Source organism: Stegostoma tigrinum, chromosome 34, assembly GCF_030684315.1.
Source record: "Stegostoma tigrinum isolate sSteTig4 chromosome 34, sSteTig4.hap1, whole genome shotgun sequence".
NCBI lineage: Eukaryota > Metazoa > Chordata > Chondrichthyes > Orectolobiformes > Stegostomatidae > Stegostoma > Stegostoma tigrinum.
In genome coordinates, this window is record NC_081387.1 from 9,058,435 (window position 1) to 9,085,747 (window position 27,313).

The window sequence follows — 27,313 nt, forward strand, 5'->3', positions numbered from 1 at the left end:
TTTCCCAATCCTAGCTCCGAACTTCTAAGTCTATAATGCATCTGACAAACCTCTGCCTATTCCCTTAACATGTCTATATCCCTTGGTAGACTCTCCCTTCTTTTGACAATTTGCTTTCCCACTTATTGCGGTGTCACTAGCAAACTCAGCGACCATACTTTCAATGCGCTCATCCAAACCATTGATACAGATATCCCTGCAGAAGATGTTTTGGTTGGATACTATCTCACAATGAATCCATTTTTCTATTGTCCAAGGTTCTCAGTTCGTGATTGTTACTTTCCCTTGGGGAACATTGCCTAAAGCCTGCTTTACTCGATAAGAAATGAAAGGGTAGGGAAGGAAGGAGGGAAGGAAGATGATCGCGTTTGGTGCAATAAACACTTTAATTAAGATCAAAAGGTGCACAGAGATTTAGCTACAGATCAGAGCAATCATCAGTGATTTTGTTCACCTTCACAACAGTAGTAATCAACAAATTTTATCATTAACTCTTAAAAAAACACTATTTGTTATTCCCTTGCCATCATATAAAAGCATCACTTCAAATAAGATAAACAGATTTGAGTTCGTTCTTTTTTGCTCTTGTGCTTATTGTTAGAAGATTCGTTTTACTGGGGAAAAAAGAATCACAATTCATCAAAAAACTAAAAGGTTACAATCTGATGCCCTGACTGATTTCACACTCACTTGACCAGCCATTCATAGGTTTTTACATCTAGGGGTTTTGCTCTGCAGCCAGAACTTGGGGAATTTCAAGTGGACAGCATTGGAGACGGAATGCATGCACAATAGATGAAAAAAAATGTCACGGGTGACTTTGCGATGGGGAGGAAAATACATTCAGTTTTGTGCCAGAGCACTTCTGGATGTAGAGAGAAAAGGCATGCTGAATGGCGGTGCAGGCTCGGAGGTCCAAATGGCCTACAGCAGCACCAATTTTCTATGGTTCTAAAGGACAGTTTGTGCTTCATTCTCATCCGCACACAATTCATTTTTTTTTGTTTTAAAACCCAATTGCTGCATGCAGTAACCATTCAGTTTTGTCGTAAGTAGTATTTTCTTTGAAGAATCAAAGCGGTGATCAAACTCAGACAAATAGCCGAAAGCAGGCCAAACATATACATGTAATAATCGACGGTGTCTTTCCTGTCGAAATTGCCATGGTCTCCTGCGCAAACATGGGAGGGTGAGAAGGAAAAAAAAAACAGGAAATTAACCTTTCATTTCCATTTGCATTGGTGCATCCTCGCTTGTTCTAAAAAGGATGGAAGACTAACTCTTCCTCATGCAATAACTTTGCTCTAAAGTTAGAAACTTATCTGTAAAGATCAGGTTCAACCTGAGGATAACCACTAGGCATAAATATTAATAGGCATTGCACGGGCAGTATTTCAACTCAGCTTCAAGGGTCAGGGTACAATCCTAGCCCATTCCACTTGTATTGACACTGAGGATCAGGTGCAAACTCAATTTTGGTCTCCCAGGTAATCAGCATTGGGTATCTTTTATTCTCCTGTGGCCAGCATTTGTTGCCCGTCCTTAGCTGCCCTTGAGAAGGTGGAGGCTAGCTGCCTTCTTAAAACACCGCAGTCCCAGTGCTGTAGGATGACCCATAATACTGTTCAGAAGGGAATTCAGGATTTTGGCTCAGTAACACTGAGGGAACGATGATATATTTCCAAACCAGGATGGTATGTGGCTGGAAGGGCAATTTGCCACTGATGGTATTCCCATATATCTTCTGCTCTTGTCCTTCTAGATGGAAGTTGCCATAAGTTTGGAATGTGCTAAGGGTCTTAGGTGAGACATAAAATGGATGAGCCTTTGAACCTTTGTGTTTCATAGAACATAGAAAAGTACAGCACAGTACAGGCCCTTCGGCCCACGATGTTGTGCCATGGAATAATCCTAATCCAAAATTAAAATAACCTAACCTACATTCCCCTCAATTCACTGCTGTCCATGTACATGTCCAGCAGTTGCTTAAATGTCACTAATGACTCCGCTTCCATGACTACCACTGGTAAACTATTCCATGCGCTCACAACTCTCTGAGTGAAGAACCTCCCTCTGACGTCTCCTCTATACCTTCCTCCTAACACCTTAAAACTATGACCCCTCATGGCAGTCAGTCCTGCCCTGGGGAAAAGTCTCAGGCTATCGACTCTATCCATGCCTCTCGTTACCTTGTACGCCTCAATCAGGTCACCTCTCTTCCTCCTTCTCTCCAGAGAGAAAAGTCCAAGCTCAGTCAACCTCCCCTCATAAGACAAGCCCTCCAGTCCAGGCAGCATCCTGGTAAACCTCCTTTGCACCCTCTCCAAAGCCTCCACATCTTTCCTATAATAGGGCGACCAGAACCGGACACAATATTCCAAGTGTGGTCTCACCAGGGTTTTGTAGAGCTGCAGCATAACCTCGCAGCTCTTAAACTCGATCCCCCTGTTAATGAAAGCATCATCTGCTTTCTTAACAACCTTACCCACTTGGGTGGCAACTATGAGGGAGCTATGCACTTGAACACCAAGATCCCGCTGTTGCTCCACACTGCCAAGAATCCTGCCTTTAATCTTATATTCAGCATTTAAGCTCGACCTTCCAAAATGCATCAACTTCGCATTTATCCGGGTTGAACTCCATCTGCCAGCTCTGCAGTGACACGAGGTTTTCTTTTCACCACTATTTGACGTTGATGATCAGCCCAGCAATTTTCATCCATCCCCAAAGTGCCTTAGAGAAGATGGTGTTGAGCATTTGACACGACCATACCCCTGTAGGATTTTGACCCCGTAACAGGGAAGCAACGACTATGCAGTTCTGATTCTGGATGGTGTGTGTTTCGGAGGGGGACATGCAGTCATTGGCCCTGCCTGAATGAGGTGCTTGCGTCCATTGCGCAGAAATAGGGGATCAACACCTCAGCAAGTACAAGGAGGGGGGGGGGGCACAGTGGTTAGCATTACTGCCTCACTGCACACGTGACCGAGCTTCAGTTCTACCCCCAGGTGACTGTCTGTGTGGAGTTTGTACATTATCCTCACATCTGTGTGCGTTTCCTCCCACTGTCCAAAGACGTACAAGGTGGGTGAATTAGCCATGGCAAATTGACCGGGGATGTTTGGGTTAGACAGGGAGAAATGCAAGGTAGGGGAATGATGCTCTTCAAAGGGGCATTGTGGACTAGTTGGGCTAAATGGCCTGTTTCCACACTGCAGGTATTCTATGAAATAATCCCAGAGATATTAGGGCTGCTGTGTTATTTCATAAAGTAAAGATGTTAGTGTTTTTAAGCCCTGTTGAGCTGTAGAATTTAAACAATATTGGCTTAAATTGGTCCATTATTTATTTTGAGAGGGGATAAAGTGTCAAAATTAAAAATGAAAGGGAGGATGAACTCATCCACGCCAGTCTGATTTTTCTGCACTGGCTGGTCTTTTACACCTTAGGGGATGATAAAAGGATGCACACAGGCTCCTCACAAGCTAAAAGTATCCCAATTGCCATGTTGGTGAAGGCTGGAACTCTGGTCTGCGATCCCTGGGCCCTTAACAAGGTTCTGGAATCTATGCTAAATAAATAATGTCCCTATTTGGAGTGCAACTGGAAGATGGGATTCTTCTGAAGCAAGTGGGTGCTGGACTCAGGACAGTCCAACGGTTACCCCTCAAATGGATCTAATCTATGAGGTGAGGTTGCCTAATACACAGATGTGGATATCAAGAGATTTCCCTCCTTTTACAGGATACAATTAACTCCACTTGGTATCCTCTTGGCATGACAGCTTCCAACCTTGTCTTCCTCACCCATCCTTTCCAGACCCAATCATCCACCATTTCAGAATCAAAATACTACATATTCCTGATTCAATAATTTATCTATATGTGATCCAATATCCAAACCATTCCTAAAATAATGTTCATCCTTCCCAATCCAATATATCACACTTGCATATCCAATATCTCATCCATTCTGGATCCGATTATCCTCCTATTCTAATCCAATAGCCAGCCCTTTCCCAATTTATATGCTCGTCATTAACAAACCATTGTTACACTCCCTTACTAATCAGGTATCCCACTTATCCCTGCATCAATTACTCACTGTTCCCAATCCAATATCCCACTTATTCCAGATCCAATCATCCATCCAACTTGACTCGAATACCCAATGACTGTAAACAAACCATTGAATTGATCTCAGGCCAGTACACTCTTCTTCCTGAGCCAATCATCCATTCTTCTGAAACAATCGTCTACACTTTCCTGAATCCACTGCAAAACGTTCACAACTACCCCACCCCACTGTTGTGGTCCAGAACTTTGCACAAAAGTGTGGCACTTTTGAAACAATGCGAACCTTGCTGATCCAATACTCCACCCATTCCCAAAACAACTTCTCATCCTGGCCAATATAAGCTCCCACCCTTACCAATTTATTTTCCTACTCTTTCCAATCCAAGAACCAACTGTTCGCAGGCTAATTAACCACAGTTCGCAGTGCAAAATCCCACCTTCCCAAACTAAATGACTGCACTTCCCAATCCAATATCTTTTTTTAAAAACAATTACTATTTCATGGTATATGAACACCCCTAGTGAAGCCAGACTACCTGTCTTAATTTTCCTGTTTTGGGTTTAGAGATGCTTGCAACGCTGTTGGTGAGGGTGCTATGGGATATTTGACTGAGTCTTAATGAAAGAACAGCGATATAGTTTCAGGTCAAGATGATGTGCAATTTGGAGACCTTGTTCTCATGGATATGCGTCCTAGTCCTCTGGGTGGTGGAGGTCCCAGGTTTGGAAGGTGCTGTGGAAGAAGCCTGTAGAGATTGATGCACTGCATCCTGAAGATGGTACAGCCTGCTGCCTCACGCACCAGCGGTAGACAGAGTGAATGTATAAGTGATGATCGGGGTCTAGCCACATGGAGTGCTTTAGGCTAGTTGCCCTTGGGTCTCCTAAGTTGCACACACCAACGAAAATGCAATGTACTCCTTCACACTCCTGGCTCCTGCCTTGCAAATGGTAACACAGGCTCTGTGAAATCAAGGAATGAGTTACTCCCTGCACAATTCCCAGCCTCTGACCTTTGGTTTCACAACAACATTTAAGTGACTGGGCCCCTTCGGAATCTGATCAACGCTGATCCCCAGGACGTTGATAGTGGAGCATTCAGTGGCCATAATTCCATTCAATGCCAAGGTGAGGCAGTTAAATTCTCTCTTGCATAGAGTCATTGCCCGGCCTTTGAGCAGCGCTGAAGTTACTTATCACCATCGCCAATCCCATGTACAGGGAATAGCCTAGTGGTATTATCATTGGACTACTAATCCAGAGACTTAGACAATGTTCTGGGGACTCAGGTTTGAATCCCACTAAATTGAGCATTATTGAGTTTGAATTCAATTAAAATCTGGAGTCTAATAATGATAATGAATCTATTGCTGACTGTCATAAAAACCATCTGGCTCACTGAAATCCTGTATGGAAGGAAAGTGCCATCCCTACTTGGTCTGGCCTAAATGAGACCGCAGACCCACAGCAATATGGTTAACTCTCTTCCCTGAGGGTGGCTATGAGGTACAGGCAATAGAGGCTGGTCTAGCCAGCGATGTGAATGGGTGATTTTTTATTTTAATTCCAGTAATTTTTCTTCCAAAAACATACTGGCTTTTTCACCCACTCAACCTAACAACTCATGCTTTCTTTTCCAATATTCCATACGCCATCACTAGTGAACCCTAGAGTAACACGGTGGTTCGTGCTTCTGCCTCACAGTGTCAGGACCCGGGTCTGATTCCACTCTTGGGTGAATGTGTGGGGGTGGCACCTTCTCCCTGTGTCTGTGTGGGTTTACATCCCATAGTCCAAAGACATGCAAGTCAGGAGGATTAGCCATGCTAAATTGACCACAGTGTCCAGGGATGTGCAGGGTGGGTGGGTTAACCATGAGAAATGCAGGGCTACAGTGATAGGGTCTGGACGGGATGCTCTTTGGAGGGGCTGGTTTGAACTCGATGGGCCGAATAGACTTCTCCCACACTGTCGGGATTCTATGATTCGTCCGTCCGTCCACCCGCCCTCCCCATTCACCCTCATCCCAAGTTAACTGGCACTCCTGGCTCACTTACCTAGTGTGCCACGGGCCCGGTCCTCCATTTGGCCGTGCCGACGGCTCGGCGCAGTATGCCTGCTCCATGCAGGGGAAACCCGCGGCTCAGGCCCGCAGCGCCCCGGGACAGGACTCGCCCCCTGCGCACCCATTCGTGGGGGGTCCCCAATTTCTAGGCCCACAGTCAGGGAAAAGTATGGCGGAGATGCTACGCCCGCGGACCTTGACCGGATCGCGACCCGCGGGAGATTTCTAAAAGGGCGGAGGCAGGAAAGGCAACACACCCAGTGGGCTGGCTGGAAACACTATGGGTCCCTGGGAGAGATGAGCAGCCTTGACTTTACTCTCTACGGATCGCAGGTCACGCTTCCTCCTGGTCGGGAGACAGCCCTGTTCACACCGGTTGGGGGAGGAGTTCGAGTGACACAGGATGATGTCACAGAATATGTAGACTTGCGGGAACTCCTCGAACTTAAACACGTGGAAACTGAAACGCTGCTTCCTGGGATCGTTGGTCTTGTAGCTCCTGAATGTCTCATCATTGACACAACTGCAACACAACAAGAAACAGAGAGTTAACATTCATGGGCTGATCTCCCAAGGACTCTTTAAACTCTGGTTGGTCATCAGTGAAAAGCAAGCCAATTATTTCAGACCAGGCCTGCAGGTGAGCAGGGGTCACACAGAATCCCTACGGTGCGAATGAAGGCCATTCAACCCATCTTGCATCCCACCCAGACTCACCCCATCCCTACATTGTCCCATGGCCAATCTACCTAATCTACATGTCTCTGGGCACTACGGCACAATTCCCCATGGCTAATCCACCTAACTTGCGCATCCCTGGACACTATGGGACAATTTTCCATGGCCAATCCACCCTTGAACACCTCCTTTGATGTCCTTTACCCACTCCCACACCCAGGCTCTGTCATAACATGGGCTGCTATCGGCAAAGCCAACCCATTGTCACCCATTCACAGACCACATGACCAGCTTCTCCTCTTCCATGGTTTACCATCAACCATCCCTTTATCTGTCTTCTTCCATTGCTCACTCTCTAAGCTGTCTCCACATATACACTCACTCCTTCTCACCCACTCTCTGTCTTCAGCATAAATATCATCTTTCCCTAGCTGCTAACAAGTCTGATGGACTTGAAATGTTGATTCTGCTTCTTCCCCCACAGATGCTGCCAGACCTGCAGAGTTTCTCCAGAAATTTCTATCATGATTTCAGATCTCCAGCATCTGCATTTCTTTGTATTAGATAGTGAACAGGCTTTGCCACACCTCCCATGGAGAGCTAGGTTAGCGTGCCTGTGAAATTGTTTGCCACAGAAAATGAAGTGAGATCAAAACATGGAATTTTTTCAAGAAGGAATTACATATTTAGGGCTAAAGGGGGTTGAAGAGAATGGGGGAGAAAGCAGGAATGGGAACTGAATTGGAATGATAGGTGAAGCAGGCTCAAAGGGCCTGCGCCTGTTTTCTGTGCTTTATCGCTTCAAGGCACAGCCAGTTCTCCAAATTTTTGTTTAGGTTTCTTTCCTGGAGCTACCTCTTGGTTGAAAGAAGGCCGCGCTCTCACGGTGATAGCACCCTGTATTGTGACCTCGATCGTTTCCTCAGTCACAGAATGTGGCTGTTTCTCAAAATTCCCACTAGCCTCCTTTGAGCGACCTGCCATGTGGGGAAGAGCCCTGTTTGTTCAGGCAGTGCCAGGGAGCTCGGGCAGTGAAGGAATTGGCTGGAAGCTCAGCAGATCATCCAAGCTATCCCAGCCCTATTTAGCACCACTCCGATTCCCTTATGAATCCCTACCCCAGAGACAATGCTGAGATCTGAAACACCCTCACCACTCTCCTGCCCTGGAACAAGTTGGACACTAACACTGGCCACCTCAAGGTCATCAACCTTTCACTACTTCCTGACCATGGTCCATGAGTTACAGTGGTGACTAGGTTAAATAAGAAGCTTTTTACAAAGATATTTAAAGACACAGATTTTCCAACTGATTTGCTTCCTCACAGAATTGTTATGAATGATGCCATTCAGCCCATCATGCCTGCACTGGTTCTATAACCTTTTGCCTTTTATCCCATATCCCTGCAAAGCATTTTTAACAAAGGACCATTCAGTACCCTCTTGAATGCCTCAATAAAATCTACCTTCTCCATCTCTCCAGGCAGTACATTGCAGATCCTAATTATTCCCTGATAGAGGAAATATTTTCTCATATCACCACCCTTCCCAAACCAATAACTCTCGTTCCATTATCCACATTTCCCATCCAGGAGTCCCCGCAACTCAATTGCCCACTTTCCCAATCTAATATCCCACAGTCAAGTTTGTTTTCACATCACTTTGTAATACATAGATGTTAGTAACTATATTTGAATATGACCCTACTCCTCTATTGGTGCTTTACGTTTATTCGCTTTTGGGGCTTCGGTTAATTTTGAAGAATCCGGACAGAGAGCAGTTCGGGAAGAACTGATTTAGATAAACTAACGGACATGGCTAGTGTGATGATGCTGTGACTTTAAGGCGTGTGTTTTGTCCTGGTTTATTTTAAGAAAGAGGTTGAATGAGAGGTGACAAGCAGTCTGTGGTAATGTAAACAGCTTGTGAGGCCTTTTTTAAAAAAGTTGGAATAATCGAATGGGTCTGGCCAGCTCTCTCAGAACCAGGGTTTCTTGTTCTTTTTTAGCTTCTTAATTCAGCAGAACCTGCTGGAAACTTGAGGAAGTGGTAGCTCTTTTCCCCCTGTCTCAGTTATAGCTAGAGGCCAGGGTTTCTCTTCTGCTGTGAGTGTTGCATGTGAGAAAATCTGTTTTCTGAATTCCCTTTTTTGCTAAAGGTGCGTTTATGGTATGTTACTATATTGGAGCAGTTGATTAGTAATAGTTATTGTGCCCATTATTTTGTTAAGTTTTTCAATAGTGTTCCATTATTTTAAGATTTTTTTTTCCTTTGTTGTATTTTAACTATTGTATTTGAATAAATTGTGCTCTGCTTAACGTCTAGTAGATTGGCCAATCGAATTGCATCTGGAACACAACATCTCACATTTACCTTTAAAATAAGAAAAAAGTTAGGGCCTAGTCTACCTTTTTAAATTTGAGGGGGTCTGGTCTGGTCCATAACAGCCAGCTTTGCAAAACAAACATGGAGCACACTGAAGAATCTCAGCAGTTCCCGGACTCTAAACATTGACTGCTTTTCTCTCTCTGTCACAGGCCTGCTGGGTTTCTCCGGCAGTCTCTGTGTTTGTTCCCGATTTTCAACATCGGTAATGATTTTTTTTCTCACATTTTGCACCGGATTTTTGTCCCAACCAACTGGACGTGGCAAGCTGAGCCATCGTGGTGCGGTTGGGTCCCGCCCACCCCAGAGAGCTGCCATATCACTGGTGAAGGAGACTATGGTGAGGGTTACCCGTTCTGGAGAATGATGTACGGCAGATGGTTGGAATTGAGCAGCGGTGCAGACATACAGGTGTCGGTGAAGATCTGCACACCCACGTCTGCCGTCTCTGCCTCCATCTGTACGAACAGTGTGCTGTTCAGCTCGGCTTGATATGGGAACTGCACGATGGGGTCGTTGAAATTCACAGAGCGGAAAAACCGAAAGGATACGTTATAGTGGCCAAAGCGGACCAGGTGATTAGTCTGCAGCATGAATCCCATGGTGATGCTCTCGTTCAGCGACATCTCACATTTCAGCTCAATTTCCAGGCGGTGGATGGGAGTACGCGGGATACTTCCGTAAACCGTGTTCACGTACACAATCTTCCCTGTTTCATTCTGCAACAATAAAAGAGGGGGTTTTCAAATATTCCAACGACAGGTCATTATTGAAGCAAGACTTCCTTTTTATATAAGCATCACATGGGACTTTAGGCTGGGTGCCACTTATTGCCCATCCCCAGTTACCCCTTGAGAAGGTGGTGGTGAATTGTGTGATGATATTATGGTTTTAAGGTGTGTATTTTATCCTTTTTCTTGTGAAGAAAGGTTGAGGCAGAGGTATTGAGCAGTCTGGTCCATAGTCAATAAAGTAAACAGCTTGTGAGGTCTCTTTTTTTTAAAAAAAAAGGAACAATAGAAGCAGCCTGGCTGGGAGTGGTCAAGCTCCAACCAAACCAGGATTTTTAGTTTTAATGTTTCAGTTGCAGTTGCTTCTGGGGTCTTGAAGCTGGATGTGGAAGCTGTTTTCCCTCTCTCAGTTACAGTAAAAGCTGGGGGTTCCCTTCCTGCTACTAGAATTGCATGTGAGACAATCTGTTTTACTGAGTTTGCCTTTTGTCAAGGGTGTGTTTATGGGACGTAACTATATTGGAATAGTTACTGTTTAATCATTAAATAATCTATTATTCTGTTAAGTTTTCCAACAGAGTTAAGTTTTTCCAATTCCTTCTTTTTTTCTTTTGTTGCATTTTAACTATAGCAAAGGAATAAAGTGTGCTTTGCCTCGAACCTGGCAGTTTAATTAACCTAACTGCATCTGGAACATAATGCCGGCACCTGCCTTTAAAATAAGAAAACATTAAGGTCTAGGCTATCTTCTTCATATATTTTGAGGGGATTTGGTCCGGTCCATAACAGTCACCTTCCTGAACCACTACAGTTCACATGCTATAGGTTTTAGCAGCAACATGGGGTGAAAAAAATTCCAAACAAATAATGACACAGATTCCTTGCTATTCCGTGGTATAAAGTGGGCCTGGTTCATCTTCTGATTGAAGTCAGATTTGCCCAATGTGACCTTTGGCATTTTTCTAACAAACTCACTCAGGGATGTCATTGCATGCCTCTGGAGCACTGGGATTTAAACCCAGGTTCTGCCTGACTCAGAGTTTCTGTTGGCCAGGGGCTGTTCACACATAGAAATAGCAGGTTGTGAAACTCAAGTTACCCGAAGTCCAGCTACACTCTTCTGCTGGCTGAAACCAGTTCAAACCGGGTCAGCTCAGAGGAAGGATGTAAGGTATAAATCCTTATTTGGTCGAGGAGTGATGAGATGAACTATAGTGGAAAGACACCAGCTCACCTGAGGAATCGGAACTGATGAGAAGTAAGACATTGCAGTTAGGGAAGATTAGGAAAAAAAGGATAAAAATGAAGGATTTTAGGCGTGCCAGTTGCAAAAATACCGAAGATCCACCTATGCCAAAATGGAGGAGTCCATGCTCGGAAGTGTGGAGATTATATTGATTACCTGTGCGAGTCAGCTGGACAATGTGGACTCCTATTCTCAGGTAGGAGCCTTTAAACTTTTTGACTGTTCAGGCAACATCAGAGAAACCTAGCGGGTGTGTGCAGAGATTCTAGTCATGTATGAATTGCATGCCTCCGTTTAACCCTTTCTGAACCAAACGGTGTGAATTTTGTGTCTCTTGAGTGAACTAGTTAGTGGTCTTTGAGTCACACAGCATGGAAACAGATCCCTTAGTCCAATCAGTCTGTGCCAAACACAGTCCCAAATTAGACTGGTCCCATCTGCCTTCTCTTGGCCCATATTGCTGCAAACCTTTCCCACTCATGTCCTTCAAATGTAACTGCACCCACATGCACCACTTCCTCAGGAAGTTCATTCTACACACGAACCACCCGCTGTGTAAAAGAGTTGCCTCTTGTGTATTTTTTAAATCTCTCTTCCCACACCTTAAAAATGTGCCACCTAGTCTTGGAGTCCTCCGTATGAGGGAAAATATAACTACCACTGACTCTATCCATACCCCTCATTATTTTATGAATCTCTATAAGATTGCTTCTCAACCTCCTGTGCTCCAATGAAAAAGTCCCCGGCTATCCAGCTTTTCCTTATGACTCAAACTTTCCATACCTGGCAACATTTTGGTGAATCTCTTCAGAACCGTCTCCAGCTTGTTAACATCCTTCCTATAACTGGGTGACCAGAACTGGAAATGGCGTTCCAGAATGAGCCTCACCAATGTCCTATACAACCTCAACTTGGCTTCCCAACTCCTATCCTCAAAGAACTGAGCAATGAAGGGAAGCATGCTGTAGCTGATGCAGATTTGGATCTCTTCCCTCTTTGTGCCGGGCCAATAACTGTTGCCAAGGGTAGTAACACAGGAACACTACCTGCACCACAACAGCCCACCCAACATGGCTTCAAACCTCAGCAATCATCAAAAGGCCTTAGAATGAATAATTAAGCTCCACTGAGCCAGGAAATAGGGCATTCCAGGTGGCTCCAACTGTTCACCTGCAGACAAGGGGCAAACCTGCTCCTGGCTGTGCAGTAAATCCCGACAGACAACATGAGATGTGTCGAATCATTGAGTAAGGACTGAAGGCAGGGCTCGTGTGCAGTGGTAGTGACACTGCCTCAGGACCAGGAAGCTAAAGCTCAAGTCCCACCTGCACCAGAGGTATGTCACTAACATCTCTGAGCAGGTTAATTAAAAGAATATCTAGAAGGTAGAATGGAATGCTCTGCCCCAGAAGGCAGTGGAGGCCAACTCTCTGGATGCTTTCAAGAAAGAGATAGACAGAGCTCTTAAAGACAGTAGAATCAAGGGTTATGGGGATAAGGCAGGAACAAGATACTGATTGTGGATGATCAGCCATGATCATAATAATGGTGGTGCTGGCTCGAAGGGCCGAATGGCCTACTCCAGCACCTATTGTCTATTGTCTATTGTCTAAGGTCATGCTGTTTGAAGAGATTATGGAAACGCAGTGTCTGGATCTAGATGGTCACTCTCAAAATGCAGCCACATACCACTTGCCACCTCACCTTAAAATATATACCCCCACACCCATCTTGAAATCTCCCACCCTAGGGAAAAGACATTCATACACCTTATCTGTACCCCTTATTATAATATAAGGTCACCCCTCAGTTTGTAATATCAGTGGGCAAAGCCTAATACCGTGTGGATCCTAGATTCAAATTGTTACATTCTCCTTTTGATAAGTAGGTTTGCCTTTTTAAATGGAATCTGACAAAATAGTTATAGAGTCCTACAGCACAGAAACAGACCCTTTGGCCAAACCAGTCCTTGCTGAACATAATACCAAACTAAACTCATCCCACCTGCCTGCACTTGGTCCATATCCCTGCAAACATTTCTTATTCACATTCTTATCCAAATGTTATAATTCTATCCATATTCACCACCTACTCTGGAAGTTCATTCCACACTTGAACCACTCTCTGTGTAAAATAATTGCCTCTCATACCTTTTTTAGTTCTTTCCACCTCACCTTAAAATAGATACCCCCACACACGTCTTGGAATCTCCCACCCTAGGGAAAAGACATTCATTTGCCTTATCTGTACCCCTTATTATAATATATAAGGTCACCCCTCAAACTCCTACACTCCAGTGAATAAAATCCCTGCCTATCCAGCCTCCCGTTAAACTCTACATTCCTGGCAACATCCTGGTGAATCTTTTCTGAAGCTACAAGAGGGGGGGGGGTCACCTGATTTTTGTCATTTCAACAACCGGGCAAGCTTTCCAGAAAGATCCATGATGATGGGAATGGATTCCCGCACAACATGTGTACGTAACTGAGATTTCACTGCTGCTATTTTGTCCTGTGCACGGAGACTTTCTTATGCCTCTTGCAGAGGAGGTCATTGGTTCTGTACAGGCCGGGCATGGACGTGGTTCTCTGGGCTTATGCCAATGATATGCCCCTCGTGTGCACCAACCCTGCTGACCTGGGGAGGATGTGCAAGTGCCAGGCGGTGCCCTGGACAGTGCCTTCTGCCAGGATCAACTGGTCGAAATAGTTCAGACTTACTGTTGTCCCACGGATGGTGTTCTCACTGCTGGAGAAGCTACAGGGTTTTCAGCTGCAGCACCACCCATCTCCTCTATCTTAGCCCGGCTGAGGGGTGCCGGCTGGGGAAATGGCAGGAGTTGGAGGCCAAAATCTCGCCTCGCCCAGGCCGCTGGACGGGACTGCTCAGAGTGCTGTTTTACAGGAGCCGAGTGCTGTTCGTAAACTAGCTGGTAGCCCCCATGTTGTGGTACCATATGGTTCCCCTTTACCACGCCTCCTGATTTTGTCGCTGACATCCGGAGAACGTTGGTTCACCTCTCCTGGGACAAAACAATGCACAGGGTCGCAGCACAGTTTCTGAGTCGCCCTATTGAGGAGGGCGGTCACTTACTGGTGTGCATTCGCACCTAGGTGGTGACTTTCCACCTTCAGACCTTGTAAGCCAGTTGGAAGATGCTCAGGCATGCGGTGAAATCCCATCTGCGTGTACCCGCTGCCCGGACGGAATTTCACAATGGCCCCAGGATCCCGTATCTCCCTCAGGATACTGCAGCCCACTGCCTGAGCCACCTCCTGTTATCTCTCAGGAAGGCGAGACAACAACTCCTGTCCAGACTGCTGCTGCACACCATGAACCTCTACTCTCTTATCGGGCACTCCTTAGCCTGGTTATTGGAGGGAGCCCTTCCTCTTTATCTTTGGGGTGGAGGCTGTTGCATGCAGCAGTCCTATATCACTGTGGTTTGCAGTGATTCACAGACTCCTGGCCCTGCTGCTTATTTTGTGATGCTGCAGAGTTTGTGGACCATTTTTATATTGGATGTGGGAAGTTTTACTCCACGGTCATTTGAAGAACCGTCTGTTGTGGTTTTTGGACACACTACAGCCCCTCGCTCCTGATCTTTGGGTGCCTGGTGTGGGCAGATGGGAGGAACCCCTGGTGGGTCTACTCCTGGGCCTGGCCAGACTGGCAATAAACAGGTCAAGGCAGTGGGCCATGGAGGGGTTTTCTCTGCCAACTGTCTGCCCCCCATCCACGGTTACGCTCCAGCCAGGGTGTCCTTGGAGAGGGAGAATACAGTGTCTATCAATGCTGTCTTGACACCTTTAAGGAGAGGTGCTCACCGCAGGGGACAGAGTGATTTATTTCACCCTCTAACTCCATTTTGATTTAGTCCTTTCCTTCTCTCCCTACCCACGCCCCCCTACCCACTACTTCCCCCCGACTTCACATTTCAATGACCGCATTGCCCTTACCAGGCTTTGCTTGTTAATGTTCAACTGGCCATATGGATGTCTCCCTGGTGATGGAGAAGGTGAGTAACAAAGGATTTTTACTGTGTCACTGAACCCTTAAAAAAAAACTACATGCTGCACAGCCATGCGTGATTTGGGGAAAATATTAGCATTACTTCTTGGGTTCACTGGCAGTCATAGAGATGTACTGCATGGAAACAGACCCTTCTGTTCAACTTGTACATGCCAACCAAACATCCTAAATTAGTCCAGTTCTACCTGCCAGCATTTGGTCATAATCCTCTATTCATATACGCATCCAGACGCCTTTTAAATGTTGTAATTGGCCTCTTACGGGCCAACAACAAAAAAGCAAATTTTTTTAAAAAAACACGCTTTGTGGAAATTTCTATGATGATGGGAAGAGATCTCCCTCGGCCTGCGTAAATAACTTATTCTTAGGGGATTTCACAGCTGCTATCATTGAGGCTTGCTCTAAAAATAAAGGGACCTCAAGCTCACAGGCTCTTGACTCCAATTCTGTCAGGGCAATTTGTCAGCTCAACTCAGCTGAAATCAACTTCAGGGTGGAAAAAGAAAACTCCCTCCTTCACTCATTCTCAGAGACATTTAACTGCAACCTACTCTATTTGATGTTAAGACTTGTAGAAGTGTGATACTATCTTTTACCTTTCTTGGGTGTGCAACATGTGTTTTGACACAACTTTCTGGCCTGAATCAAGAAGGCTCCTGTGAAAGACTGTTACTTTTCAGTTGGCTGCACAGGAAGAGGGATTCTGACAATACACATACACGAGCTTTTAGAGATCAGGCCAAACTGATCACTGATAGAATGAAGAGAATTGTGTAGTTCAGTCAATCTCCTCATGTCTGTAACAGCTACCATACACTGGATATGTTTACAGCAAGACTAGCTAAAGATGTGAGAATGAAAAGGAGTAAAGGATTTGTTATTTTAAGTAAAGACAATGGGAGAGGCTAGTCTGGAGAATAAAAGTCATGTGACTCTATGCTGAAAATTCTTTGCAATTCGATTGTCTTATAAGAAGATATTGAATAAGTTGGACTCTTTGGCATTTCAAAGAATGAGAGATGACATTACTGGAACTTATAAGATTCTCAAGGGACTTGACAGGGTAGATACAGAGAGTTTGTTTCCTCTTGTGGAAAAACATAGGAGCAGAGCGCACAATCTCAAAAGTAAGCAGCCATCCACTTAGGATAGCATTGAGGAGGAATTTATTCTCTTAAAGGTAAGTGGTTCTGTGGAATTCTTAATGACAGAGCTGAAATTTTCAATCAGTGGAGGAATCAAGCGTACAGGACAAAATGCAGGAAAGGGAACTTGAGCATGATCAGATTAGCCGTGATCGCACCGAATGGTGCCTGTCTGTCTGAGTGTGCTCACAACTGTGTGAATCTCCCCTCTGGCATTGTTTCACAACCCTTTGATCTCAAAGTACTGTTGTGGACTAATTATATTCAAACTGTTCCTTTCTGAGCGCCAGTCTGGCCAAGTCCACACACTGCGCGGAGGCAAGTCGAGATCGGATTGGCGTCGCCTTAGACCTCACTGCCAGCCGCACGGGCAAGCGCAGCACTTACAGAGACGGTGGTGCCACAGGAGTCAAACGGCGCAGTGATGATGATCCAGTTCTCGTCCTGCTGGCGGGCGCGGCACGTGGGGTCAATGAGGTGCACGTCGGACACGGTGACCCCTGCGCTGGTGAGCACGCTGGATGGGAAGGTGTACTCAGCTGCGTGGGACAAGCAAACAAAGTTTGCGGACTTCTTGACATCCATGACTGGTTGGGAAAGAAGCAGAGAGATGGTTTCAGGCAATCGCGGGGGCTGAAAGAAAACCAGAGGCTCCCTGCTAATGTCTCAGAAACTGCATGATACATCAGGTCATCAGAACAAGGAGCAGGAGCAGGTCATTCAACCCCATGCGCCTCCTCCGCCAATTCATATGATCATGGCTGATGTCATCTCGGTCTCAACTCCACTTTCCTGCTGCTCACTCTAACCCAACAACCCATTATTATTCAAAAATCTATCTCCTCCTTAAATTTACTGGATGTCCTGGCGTCCACCACACTCTGGGATAGTGGATTCTAGAGGGGTAGTTGCTTCTCCTCAGTTCTGTTTTAAATCTACTGCCCTTTGGCCTAAAGCGATGTACGCTCATTCTAGCTTTCCCCACAAGGGCAAACATCCTCTCTGCATCTACCTTGTCAATCCCCTTTAGCGTCCTGCTCAACACGTTTAGATCTCTCATACTTCTAGACCCGAGCATTCTACAGGCCTAAGCTGCTCAATGATGAGCTGTTTAGTCTAATCCCACCTCTCTGCATTTACTTAGTGGCCTGGACACTATCAACAGTGGGGCATATTTGCAGGAACACTTGTCCTCTGTTAGCGTAGAAACTAATGGGTGGTTGGTCAGAGCACCACGATGGTGTCAGCCAACCATTGCACCCATCGTCCAATTCTTAAGTCCATTTTCAAGTAATTTATTTGGAATCTCAGGACATGAGGAGTCCATTCAGCCCCTCAAGCCTGGTCTAAATTTTACTTCCAGAAAGTCAAATATTATGACTAGTTGTAGACTTCCAAAGTAGTGAAAATCTACCTAACTGAACATTGGAGAGAGTTTCACCAGAGACTCATTTTTCTTTTCTGAATTCACTCACGGGCTGTTGATACCCCTGTCATTTATCACCCATTCTTCAGGGTCCTGAGAGCAGTTAAAAGTCACTCCCACATTGCAGCAGATCTGGGGTCACCTGTAGGCCAGGCTAGGCAAGGATGACAGATTTCCGCCCTTCCCCTACAGGATGCTGAGTGATTTTGATTTAAAAATATGATTTAAAAAAATTAATGACGTTAAAAAAAACCCCAGTCAACTACTAGGTTAGCTCTTTAAGTCCAGATTCTGTTCCCACCCCTTCACTAGCATTCAAATTTCATCACCTTGGCGGTGGGATTTGAACCGAGTAGCTGGGAGACGGCCAATGCCTTAACCACGAGTCCATTGCTTTCCCAGAGCATCACCCTTTTGACATTTATTAACCTCCGCTGCTCTGCATGAACACCGTGCAGTCAAGGGAAAGGGAAAGCCATGGGGACAAGGGAAAGCCACTTACTGCTGATGTTCTTCTTGCCGCCCATGGAATACGCATAGGACTCGCCCCGTGCGATGCCGTAGACGTAGATCCCAAACAGGGAGTCGGCGTGAAATACCACATAGCGGCTGGCCGTTTTGCCCAGGTAGACGCGGATGGCTGTGAAGTCCCAGAAGGTGGCATTCTCTGTCTGGAAGCTGGCCAGGGGCTTGCCGTCGAGGACGATCTGGTCGGACGTTGGCGTCGACGAGACGATCAGGACGTAGTTGTAAAAGTTGGCCATGGTGATGAAGACGTAGTGGGAGCTGAAGTAGGCCGGAGGGATGACGTTCACCAGGAAGGGGTCGAAGCTCTGCACCAGCAACGTGCTGCCCCCGGTCGACAGGTAAGCCACCATGACCGGCTTGGCCGAGTTGATGATCATACCACTGGTCACGGTCAGGTTGATGTGGTTACCCTCCCTTAGGAAGACGTTGATGTTGCCCTCGATGCTGTAGACGTTGACGGTGGTGTCGTTCTCGGCCGCCACGATGGTGACGATGTCCAAGCTGTCCTTGTCCAGCAGGGGGAAGACGGCGAATGAGTACGACCACTTGGTAACCGGCTGCAGCTGCTCGGCGATGTGGTCGCAGTCGGCCGAGGAGAGCATAATGCACCGGTTGCCGCTGAACACGGCCACCGGCCTGGCGGAGACCACCTTGGTGCCGGTCATGTCAACCTCGCCCTGGAACTGGACGGCCTGTCCGGGCTCCAGGACGAAGGAGAAGGTCTGGTCATTGGCATATTCGGTGGCGTTGTACTCGACCAGGCCCACCACGGTGATGGTGACGGGCACCCGCTCGACACCGGGGTTGGCGACGGCGAACTGCCGCTGGTTCGACTTGAAGCCGTTGTAAGTGACAACGTAGTAAGTGGTGCCCAGGTTGGTGACGGGAAGGCTCAGGAAGGCATCCTGCGTGTTGTAGCGCGTGTTGAGCACCACCACGGAGATGTCGACGTCAGAGGTGATGACGATGGCCTTCCGCGTGACGTCATTGCCCTTCAGCATGTAGGAGGGCTCCAGGTTAATGATGGCGCTGCTGCCGGCGGGCACCGTCTGCGAGCGGTGGAACGGCGGGCTGTGCACTGAAACGCTGACGTTGGCCGTCTTGTCGTAGGTGATGATATTCAAGGTGAGCACCGCCGAGCTGGAGTGGTTCTCCAGGAACACCGTGACGAATCTCCTCCCGGATATAACCAACCCGGTGGAACCTGTGAAGGAGGCCCCACGGGTCACTGAGGCGACAGGCGCGGTCTCCAGGGGGAACGTGCGCGCGCAAGGCATTCAGTCAGAGGCCGACCCTAGCGTGGTAACACCCACCCCCATCCCATCCCTGGCATGAGTTCCAAATGGAGATTCGGGTACTGGCTAGTTCGGTTAGTTGGATGGCTGGTTTGCAATGCAGAGTGATGCAGATTCGACTCTCGCCCCAGTCGGGGTTACTATCGCCCCCTCATTTGAGGCAGTGGTCGGGGTGGGGGGGGGGGCGGTGGTAGAAACTGTCAGGTTAACCTCACTGCTGGCTGCCTCCCTCTGAGTGAGAGAGAGCAATCCCATGGTCCTCTGATGGCCTTATCCACCTAGCCTGGACACCTGCGCATGTGTGTTGGGAAACCAAAACACCCGGCGGAAACACCCACAGACGGGGGAAGAACATGCAAACTCCACACAGACACTCACCCGAGTCTGAAATCAAACCCAGGTCCCTGGTAGCTGTGAGACAGCGGTGCTAACCGCTGAGCCACCGTGCCACCCTAATTGAGATGCATTGACCATCAATTCTGAACAGCTCAAAGTGCTCCATGGACAAAAACGGCAAAAGACATCTGGGTTATATTGTCTTAGTAACTTGTTGGATGAGAAAACACTGCTGTTGCTGAAAGTCGCACAATCGATGTCCTGGGGGATCCTACAGCAGTCATATGTACACTGTGGCTACGATAGGAGCTCAGAGGTTAGGGATTCAGTAGCGGGTAACCCTCTTCCAGTTCTCCCTAAACTTGCCACAAGTCAGGAGTGTGATGGCGTGCTGTCCGCTTGCCAGCAACATGCAAGAAGCTTGACACTGTCCAGGACAAAGCAACTCATATAAATGGCACCACATCTATTCCCTATGACCTTGACTCATTCAGCAATGTATGGCGACAAATGCTTGACCTATTTACAAGATGCATTGCAGCAACTAATAAAATCTTCTTTGTTGGCAACTTCCAAACATGCAAGTTCCTCTGAGGAGGACGGGGATACAAGATGCATGGGAACACACCACCGCCTGAAAATTCCTCTCCAGGTCACACTCCCATCCTGACCTAGAAATATTATGTCACAGAGTCAAACAACAGTGAAGGATCAGTGATGTAGCTCAAAAGTCAGGATGGTGCGTGGCTTATAGAGGAATTTGCAAAAATAGGCAGGATAATTTTTAAATGTTGAGAAATTGGGAAGTGTGGGCATTTAAAGGAACCTGAGGACCTTTGTCCGAACATCACTGGAAGCAAATAGGAAGGCAAGGTATTCGTCACAAGGAGATTTGAGTACAGGAGTAAAACTATCTTGCTGCAACCACACTTGGTGAATTGGTCTCCTTGGAGGGATGCAATGAAGATTCACCAGGTTAATGCCCGGGATGGCATCGTTGTCTCATAATGAGAAATTGAACCTGCATTGCCTTGTGTTTTCAAGAATGAGAAATGATCTCATTAAAATTAACAAAACTCTTTTCGGTTGGCCATAAATAAGGGGTTTCCCTTGGCTGATGAATTTAAAACCAAGGATTACATGCTCAAGATAAAATGGAAACAATCTAATACTGAGATGAGGAGAAATTTCTTTACTCAGAAGGGGATGGATCTTTGGGAGTCTCTATTCCAGGGAGCTGTGGAAGGTCAGTAAGTGAGCAGGTTCAAGACAGAAACCGCTAGATGTTTGGAGATAAATAATATGCAGAGATAGTTGGGGGGCTGGGGAAGTGGCAATGAGGTAGATAATTAAATGGACTGAATGGCCTACCTCTGCTCATGAAAAAACTCAGCGTTCTTTCTTAAGGGCAACAGATACTGGTGAGGCCAACAAAGCTCATTTCCCATGAAGGAATTAAAAGAACTCCATTGGGATTTTTGGTGTCCTAACAGGGACACACAATATTCGAAATTTGGTCTGACCTAAGGTGTGTGTGTATATATATATACATAGTAAAATTACCCACAGTGTGGAATTAGGCCCTTTGGCCCAACATGTTTGCCCCTTGAAGCATCCCACCCAGACCCATCCCCCTATAACCCACACACCCTTGAACACTATGGGCAACTTATCATAGCTGATCCACCTAGCCTGCATATCTCCTTTGGACTGTGGGAGGAAACCGGAGCACCCAGAGGAAACCCACGCAGACACGGGGAGAACATGCAAACTCCACACAGTCAGCATCCCGAGGCTGGAATTGAACCTGGGTCCCTGGCGCTGTGAGGCTGCAGTGCTAACCACTGAGCCACCGTGCCACCTGTTTGTGATGTCACTTTTGCCACTTGCAACCTCTCAAGATAAAACATAACATTCACTACCATTCTTGATTACCTTTGATATTGGCACTCTAGGTTTTGGTGCTTCCTGCATCCTGACACTCATCCCTTTGATCCTGAACAGTTTCTAGCTTTCTCCACTGAGAAAATATATTGATTTGCTTTTCTTGATTCCGCACAGTTCATACGGAGTTGAATGCATCACTGTTTTGCCGATCTACTTGGTCTTAGCTCCTCTGTAGCTAACTGCACCCGACCAGTCAACTGTTGTGTCTCTGAGCTCTTATTATCTGAAATACAACACTGAAACTTATTAATCTGGGGTGAAGAACTAAGGCCCCTTCTCCAGTCTCCAGATGGGCCCTCCATTCTACATGAATGAGAATGAAGTCTGTGGATGAGGGCAGGCTGTTCAGCATGGAGAGGAGGAGGAATTTTGTCACTTGTGTAAGTGGTGAATCTTTGGGATTCTTTGTCATAGAGGGCTGTTGAAGTTGCCATTGAGTATGTTCACACAGAGATGAATAGATTTCTAGTTATTACAGCAAACCTATTGGCATTGTGGGAAAAATGGCATTGAGAGAGAACGTCAATGATCTATCTGAATGGCAGAGTAGGTTCAATGGGCTAAATTGGCTCCTATTGTATACTATATTCCATGCTGCTACGTTCCTCTCATCTTTTCGTTTCATTCCCTATCTCTCAACCAGTTAGACAATAAGGTTACCTCCAAATCACTGTACTTTTATCTTCATTAGCAACTTATTGGGTAGAACTTTATCAAAGCCTTTGAAAGTCTCGATAGGAAGATCCATTGAACCTTAATCAATCCATTCTAGTGACCACCTCAACGTGTTCAGTTCTACTGGCAGCTTCTGAGTCTCTGCTGACTCACTTAGACCAGTCCATAGCTGTTCAGTTACCCTAAACCTGATGATCTATCTCAGTAACTTTCCCACAGCACCCCACTCCCCCCCCCCCCCAAAGCAGTTTAGTCAGCCACTTTCAGAAGGCACATTGGACAAACAACCTTCAAAAAGGAAAATAAAATAATAGGCAACGGGGAGAGAGCATAAGATCAATTGGGTCCTTCTGTCTAAGAGTCAGCTCAGCTCTGAATGATGCTGTCCATCTGTGCTATCAGGTTACGTCACTTTCAAATTTGGAGTGCTTTGAAAAATATTGTGTGTCCATGTTAGGACACCAAAAATCTCAATGAAGTTTATTTATTCCTTCACGGGAAATGGACTTCATTGGCCTCGCCAACATCTGTTGCCCAGCCTTCATTTCCCTTGAGAAATATGTCTACCCATTTAATACTTCTACCCAAACTTTTCTCAAACTTATATCCTCACAATTTCCTGTTTATCATTCTCATGTTCCTCACCTTGACAAATTTTGAGGTTCTACTGCACCATTGAAGTATCCTCCTTTGTGAAAAATGTAAAAAGTGTGAAATTTTATGATTCTGCCCATCCCTTGTTGTCCATCATGGAGTTCCTGATCTTTGATCAGCCTCCATTCAGATTTTCTTAAAGTGTCTGCAATAGCCCATGGAAGTGGGTTTTGTAATCCTATTTTGCATATTATGCATTTAACATTCTCAGCATGCTGCTGCTGCATTTTTTTTTTACTGCCCGTCATAGCACCTTGCTTTTCTGTAATGCATTTTTTCTGGTTTAAACCTCTCTCTCTCTCCACAACCTTGTTTGCTGGTGGTTATGATTAATTATCTATGCAAAGGTGGGATGGTTGGAATTGGCTGGGGGTAAGGGAAGCGTTTCATTTTAGAGTTGTGCATCAGATGTAACAGTTACGTCTTTGAGTATTTCCCACAGTTTCCCCATTAATAGCTTTCTTCACAGTGGTTAGTCCATTGCTCATCCCTTGAAAATCTGCCTTAGTTCCAACTAAAATTCTGGTCTACGACTGCCTGTCCCACTTCCAGCGGGCTCAGGCAAAACAGGCAGAGCTCTCGTCTCTAATTCAAAGTGTTGAATTCAAGTCCCACCCAAGGCTTGAGTACAAAAGTAAAAGCTGTAGTGAGGTACTGGGGAAGCACGATGCTGTCTCCTCTGCTGAGGTGTTAAACTGAGCCCCTCTCTGTCAGTGTGGCTGGGCTGTTTGAAAAGGAGTGGGAGTGGGGAAGTTTTACAGCAGTGGTTTCAGGGTAATGATAAGATTTTCATTCCAAGTTTTGTTTTTAAAAAATTGCATTCAAATTGCACCGACTAATATGGTGGGGATTAAACCTAGGTCACCAGGATATTAAAATAAGACGAAGGGCTGTGGTCACTGGAGATCTGAAATAAGTGGAAACGAATAAATTGCTGGAGAAACTCAGTAGGTCTGGCAGCATTTGTGGAGAGAGAAACAGTTAAGGTTTTTTTGAGCCTGGTGACCCTTCTTCAGTACTGACAATTGCCTGAAAAGGGTGGCATATCTGCTGATATCAGTTAGTGCCCAGCACTACTTCCTGCACAGCTAATTTCATTTTCAACTATTCATGCTTCTTGTTAGCTCCATGCCTGGTATCCATCTCTCTCTCTTGGTTGATCATCAACTATCTCTGTTTGCCAATCCCCTTTGCGCTCTCTGTTTTTGGCTTTCATTTCCATGTGCTCCATTCCCCCCTTCCCTACCACTAAACAGTCATCAGCATAAATCCACCCTTCTCCAACTATTGCCAGGTCTGAGGAAGGGTCACTGGATTCGAAAGCTTAACTCTGTTTCACTTTCCTCAGGCGCTGCCTACCTACTGAGTTTTATAGAGCATCAGAGAGATCTGTAGCAAAGAATTTGTATCACAGCCAAAAATAACCACCTAACTATTCTAATCCCATTTTCAGCATTTGGCCCATAGCTTAGCATTGCAATCGCACATCTCAACCTAGTTCTGAACAAGGGTCACTGGACCTGAAACTGCTTTCTGTCTCCACACATGCTGCCCGATTTGCCAAGTTCCTCCAGCAATTTCTGTTTCTGTTGCACACCTACACACTTCTTCTGCAGCACTCTCTGCTGCTGACTGGATGGCCTCTACACTGCATTACCACCACTCCAACGTCTCCTACCCGCTGAGAAGGAGCTGTGAGCCAGTGGGTCGGTTCCAGTAATGTGAAGAGGGGTAATGGTGCGTAAAAACTTTAGTAGCCAGTCCAAAGGGACACTGCTTCCTACTCTTCCACCTCAACTGAGCCAGGGACATCAGTGAACTGCTTCAGATAATTGTGCCTGTTTTTGTAAAAGTCGATTGTGTGGCACTAATGTCTACTGGAGTTTCACAGTCTGTTTCTTCAGGGATGAGAAGCACACAATGGAAAGCATTACAGAGGTTGCCACGACCTGACAGACGTGTTGATTCAGTCATTATGTTTGGTCGAAGCTATCACTCAAGGCCTTTAAATGCTTGAGGTTACATCAAACATTCACAGACTGGAAACACACTCCGAGCCAAATACAGCGCAGGCGGTGAATCCAATTTTGTCTTGGGTGCAATGAGCTTTGCACTCAGGCGTTAGGGAGCAACCATCAGCCAAAACACAGATCGACAATCAAAACGGGAGAACAGTTGCCCAATGTACTCATCAGAAACGAATTAAAAGTCTTACATTTACAGTTCGCTAATTTCCCCTCGCATCGAAACACTCCACAGACTCTGCAACACGGGGCACACGAGGGGCTTTGGAGAAGTCACAGCAGACTCAAAAGGCTAACTCTTGTTATCAATAGCGCAAGATGTGGAGGTGCCAGTGCTGGACTGGGGGTGGACAAGGTCAGAAATCACACCACACCAGGTTATAGTCCAACAGGTTTATTCGCTGTCACAAGCTTTCGGAGCGCTGCTCCTGCATCAAGTGAAGTGAAGAACACAAGGGACTGCGGATGCTGGAGGTCGGTAACAACAGAAAAGGCTGGAGAAGCCAAGTAGCAGCATCGGGCGGGGGTGGGGAGCAAAAGAGAGTGTTAAGCTTCCTTCAACTCTTGCTTTCTCTTCACGGATGCTGCCAGATCTGCTGAGATTCTCCAGCGCTTTCTGCCTTAGTTTCAGGTCTCCAGCCTCTGCGGTGTTATGGTGTGGAAAGATTTAACCGGGTCAATTCTATCCAATGGCCGAAAGCAAACCGAGTGCCTTCCTTTCCCTTGCTGGGAGTGTCACAGAATAACGGATAGTTTAAAAAGTCCACAGTTTCTAATTCGCAGTTAAATATTGCTTCCTAATGGCGAGGGTCAGTCAGTGGGATGGGGGCGGGGGGTGGGTCTGGTGCTACCGAGAACGCAATTTAATTTTCAGCTAACGACAGGGTGGCTCAGCGGCCGAAACGAGGAGCAAGGCGGGCGCTCTCTCCCCCTGTGCCCAAACCAAGGCGAACCCAGCGGCAGAGCAATATCGGGCGGACATTACGAATTGGGTTAAAATGAGCTTGGAACGAGAGGGAGCGGGTGGATAAACCAAAACACAGCCGCAAGCACCATTTTATCAGGGAAGGGTGTTGGAAATCGCACGTATTGTCTTTTTTTTAAAGAAATGAGGGGTGGGAGGGAGAATTACTTTTTTTTGAAATTAAATCTTACCAGCAGTGGCTACGCTGGGTGCGGCAGAAGCTCTCCCTCTGCTATTGAATTCTGAAAGACAAGAAGGGCAGGGTTGTGAGCCCACACAGAGGGGAGTGCGTGGGTGTTATGATGCCACTTCAGAGTTGCAAGAGTCCAGTACTCACCCCTGGAGCAGAGCAAGATGTAAAACAGCAGCCAGTGGAAAGGTTCCCCGCGTTCCCTGGGACCCATAGTGCAGTACCGTCTCGGACTCACTCGGAACCTTTATCCAACGTTCACCTCGGCGTAAGGTATTCGTAAACAGCGTGCAAGTTGGAGAGGAGGAAGACGGGGGGGGGGGGGGGGGGTGGGGGTGGTAGTAAATATTGTCCCGTTAAGCCAACTCGATCCCCCCCCCCCTTCCCACCAAACCCCCAATCTCTGGCTTTCTTTCACACCTTAAAACAAAGGCTGGAATGTGGGGTCGAAATCGGGCGGCGTTCCCGCTCCCGTCAGGTTAAAATCGCTGTTTGCCTGGTGAATACAGGAGATTTGCCTGCAACACACACACACACACACACACGGTCTCCCGTGGAGATGGGGGCCTCTTGGACTTACCCCTAGATCTACTGTGAAATCTTCCAACCTGTAGATGGACTCCTAATTTTCCGTTTGCAGTGCCTGCTGACTGGTCGGTATTTGCAACAACGACGTGATGGAAACCTAAAACTATTCCTTTACAAGTTGGGCGCTAGAGAGTTGTTATTGAAGTGGTTTGTTTGTTTCTGCGGAAAGCCCCCTTGCGCCCCTCTGGGTGACAGCAAGTGACAGAGGAGTTTGGAAAGAGTTGAAAGGGAAGTGATTGCGGCTACACGGAGAGTGCCAGCAGATTTTTCCCCCCCTCTCTCTCCTCCGTTGCTTTGTCCCTCTAGTGAAACATTCACCCGCCCTAAGT

At 46.5% G+C, this 27,313-nt stretch overlaps 1 protein-coding gene across 1 annotated transcript; it reads right to left on the minus strand.

Moving 5' to 3' along the window:
• Nucleotides 1-423: 423 nt before the first annotated feature.
• LOC125446586 (IgGFc-binding protein-like) lies at nt 424-26,655 on the minus strand. The gene is made up of 7 exons (XM_048520278.1): nt 26,544-26,655; nt 26,398-26,448; nt 18,286-19,515; nt 16,745-16,944; nt 9,555-9,922; nt 6,399-6,664; nt 424-1,171 (listed from the first exon to the last, which is right to left on the minus strand). The coding sequence occupies exons 1-7, from the start codon at nt 26,608-26,610 to the stop codon at nt 1,038-1,040; spliced, it is 2,316 nt and encodes a 771-aa protein (XP_048376235.1). The 5' UTR covers nt 26,611-26,655; the 3' UTR covers nt 424-1,037.
• Between the last annotated feature and the right edge of the window lie 658 nt (nt 26,656-27,313).

Coding starts and splice junctions, on each gene's coding strand:
- LOC125446586 (XM_048520278.1), bottom strand. CDS start 26,610: ATGGGTCCCAGGGAACGCGGGGAACCTTTCCACTGGCTGCTGTTTTAC. Junction 9,923..16,744: donor CCTGTGGCACCACCGTCTCT/GTAAGTGCTGCG, acceptor TTATTGTTGCAG/AATGAAACAGGGAAGATTGT. Junction 6,665..9,554: donor TACATCATTCTCCAGAACGG/GTAACCCTCACC, acceptor GTTGTGTTGCAG/TTGTGTCAATGATGAGACAT.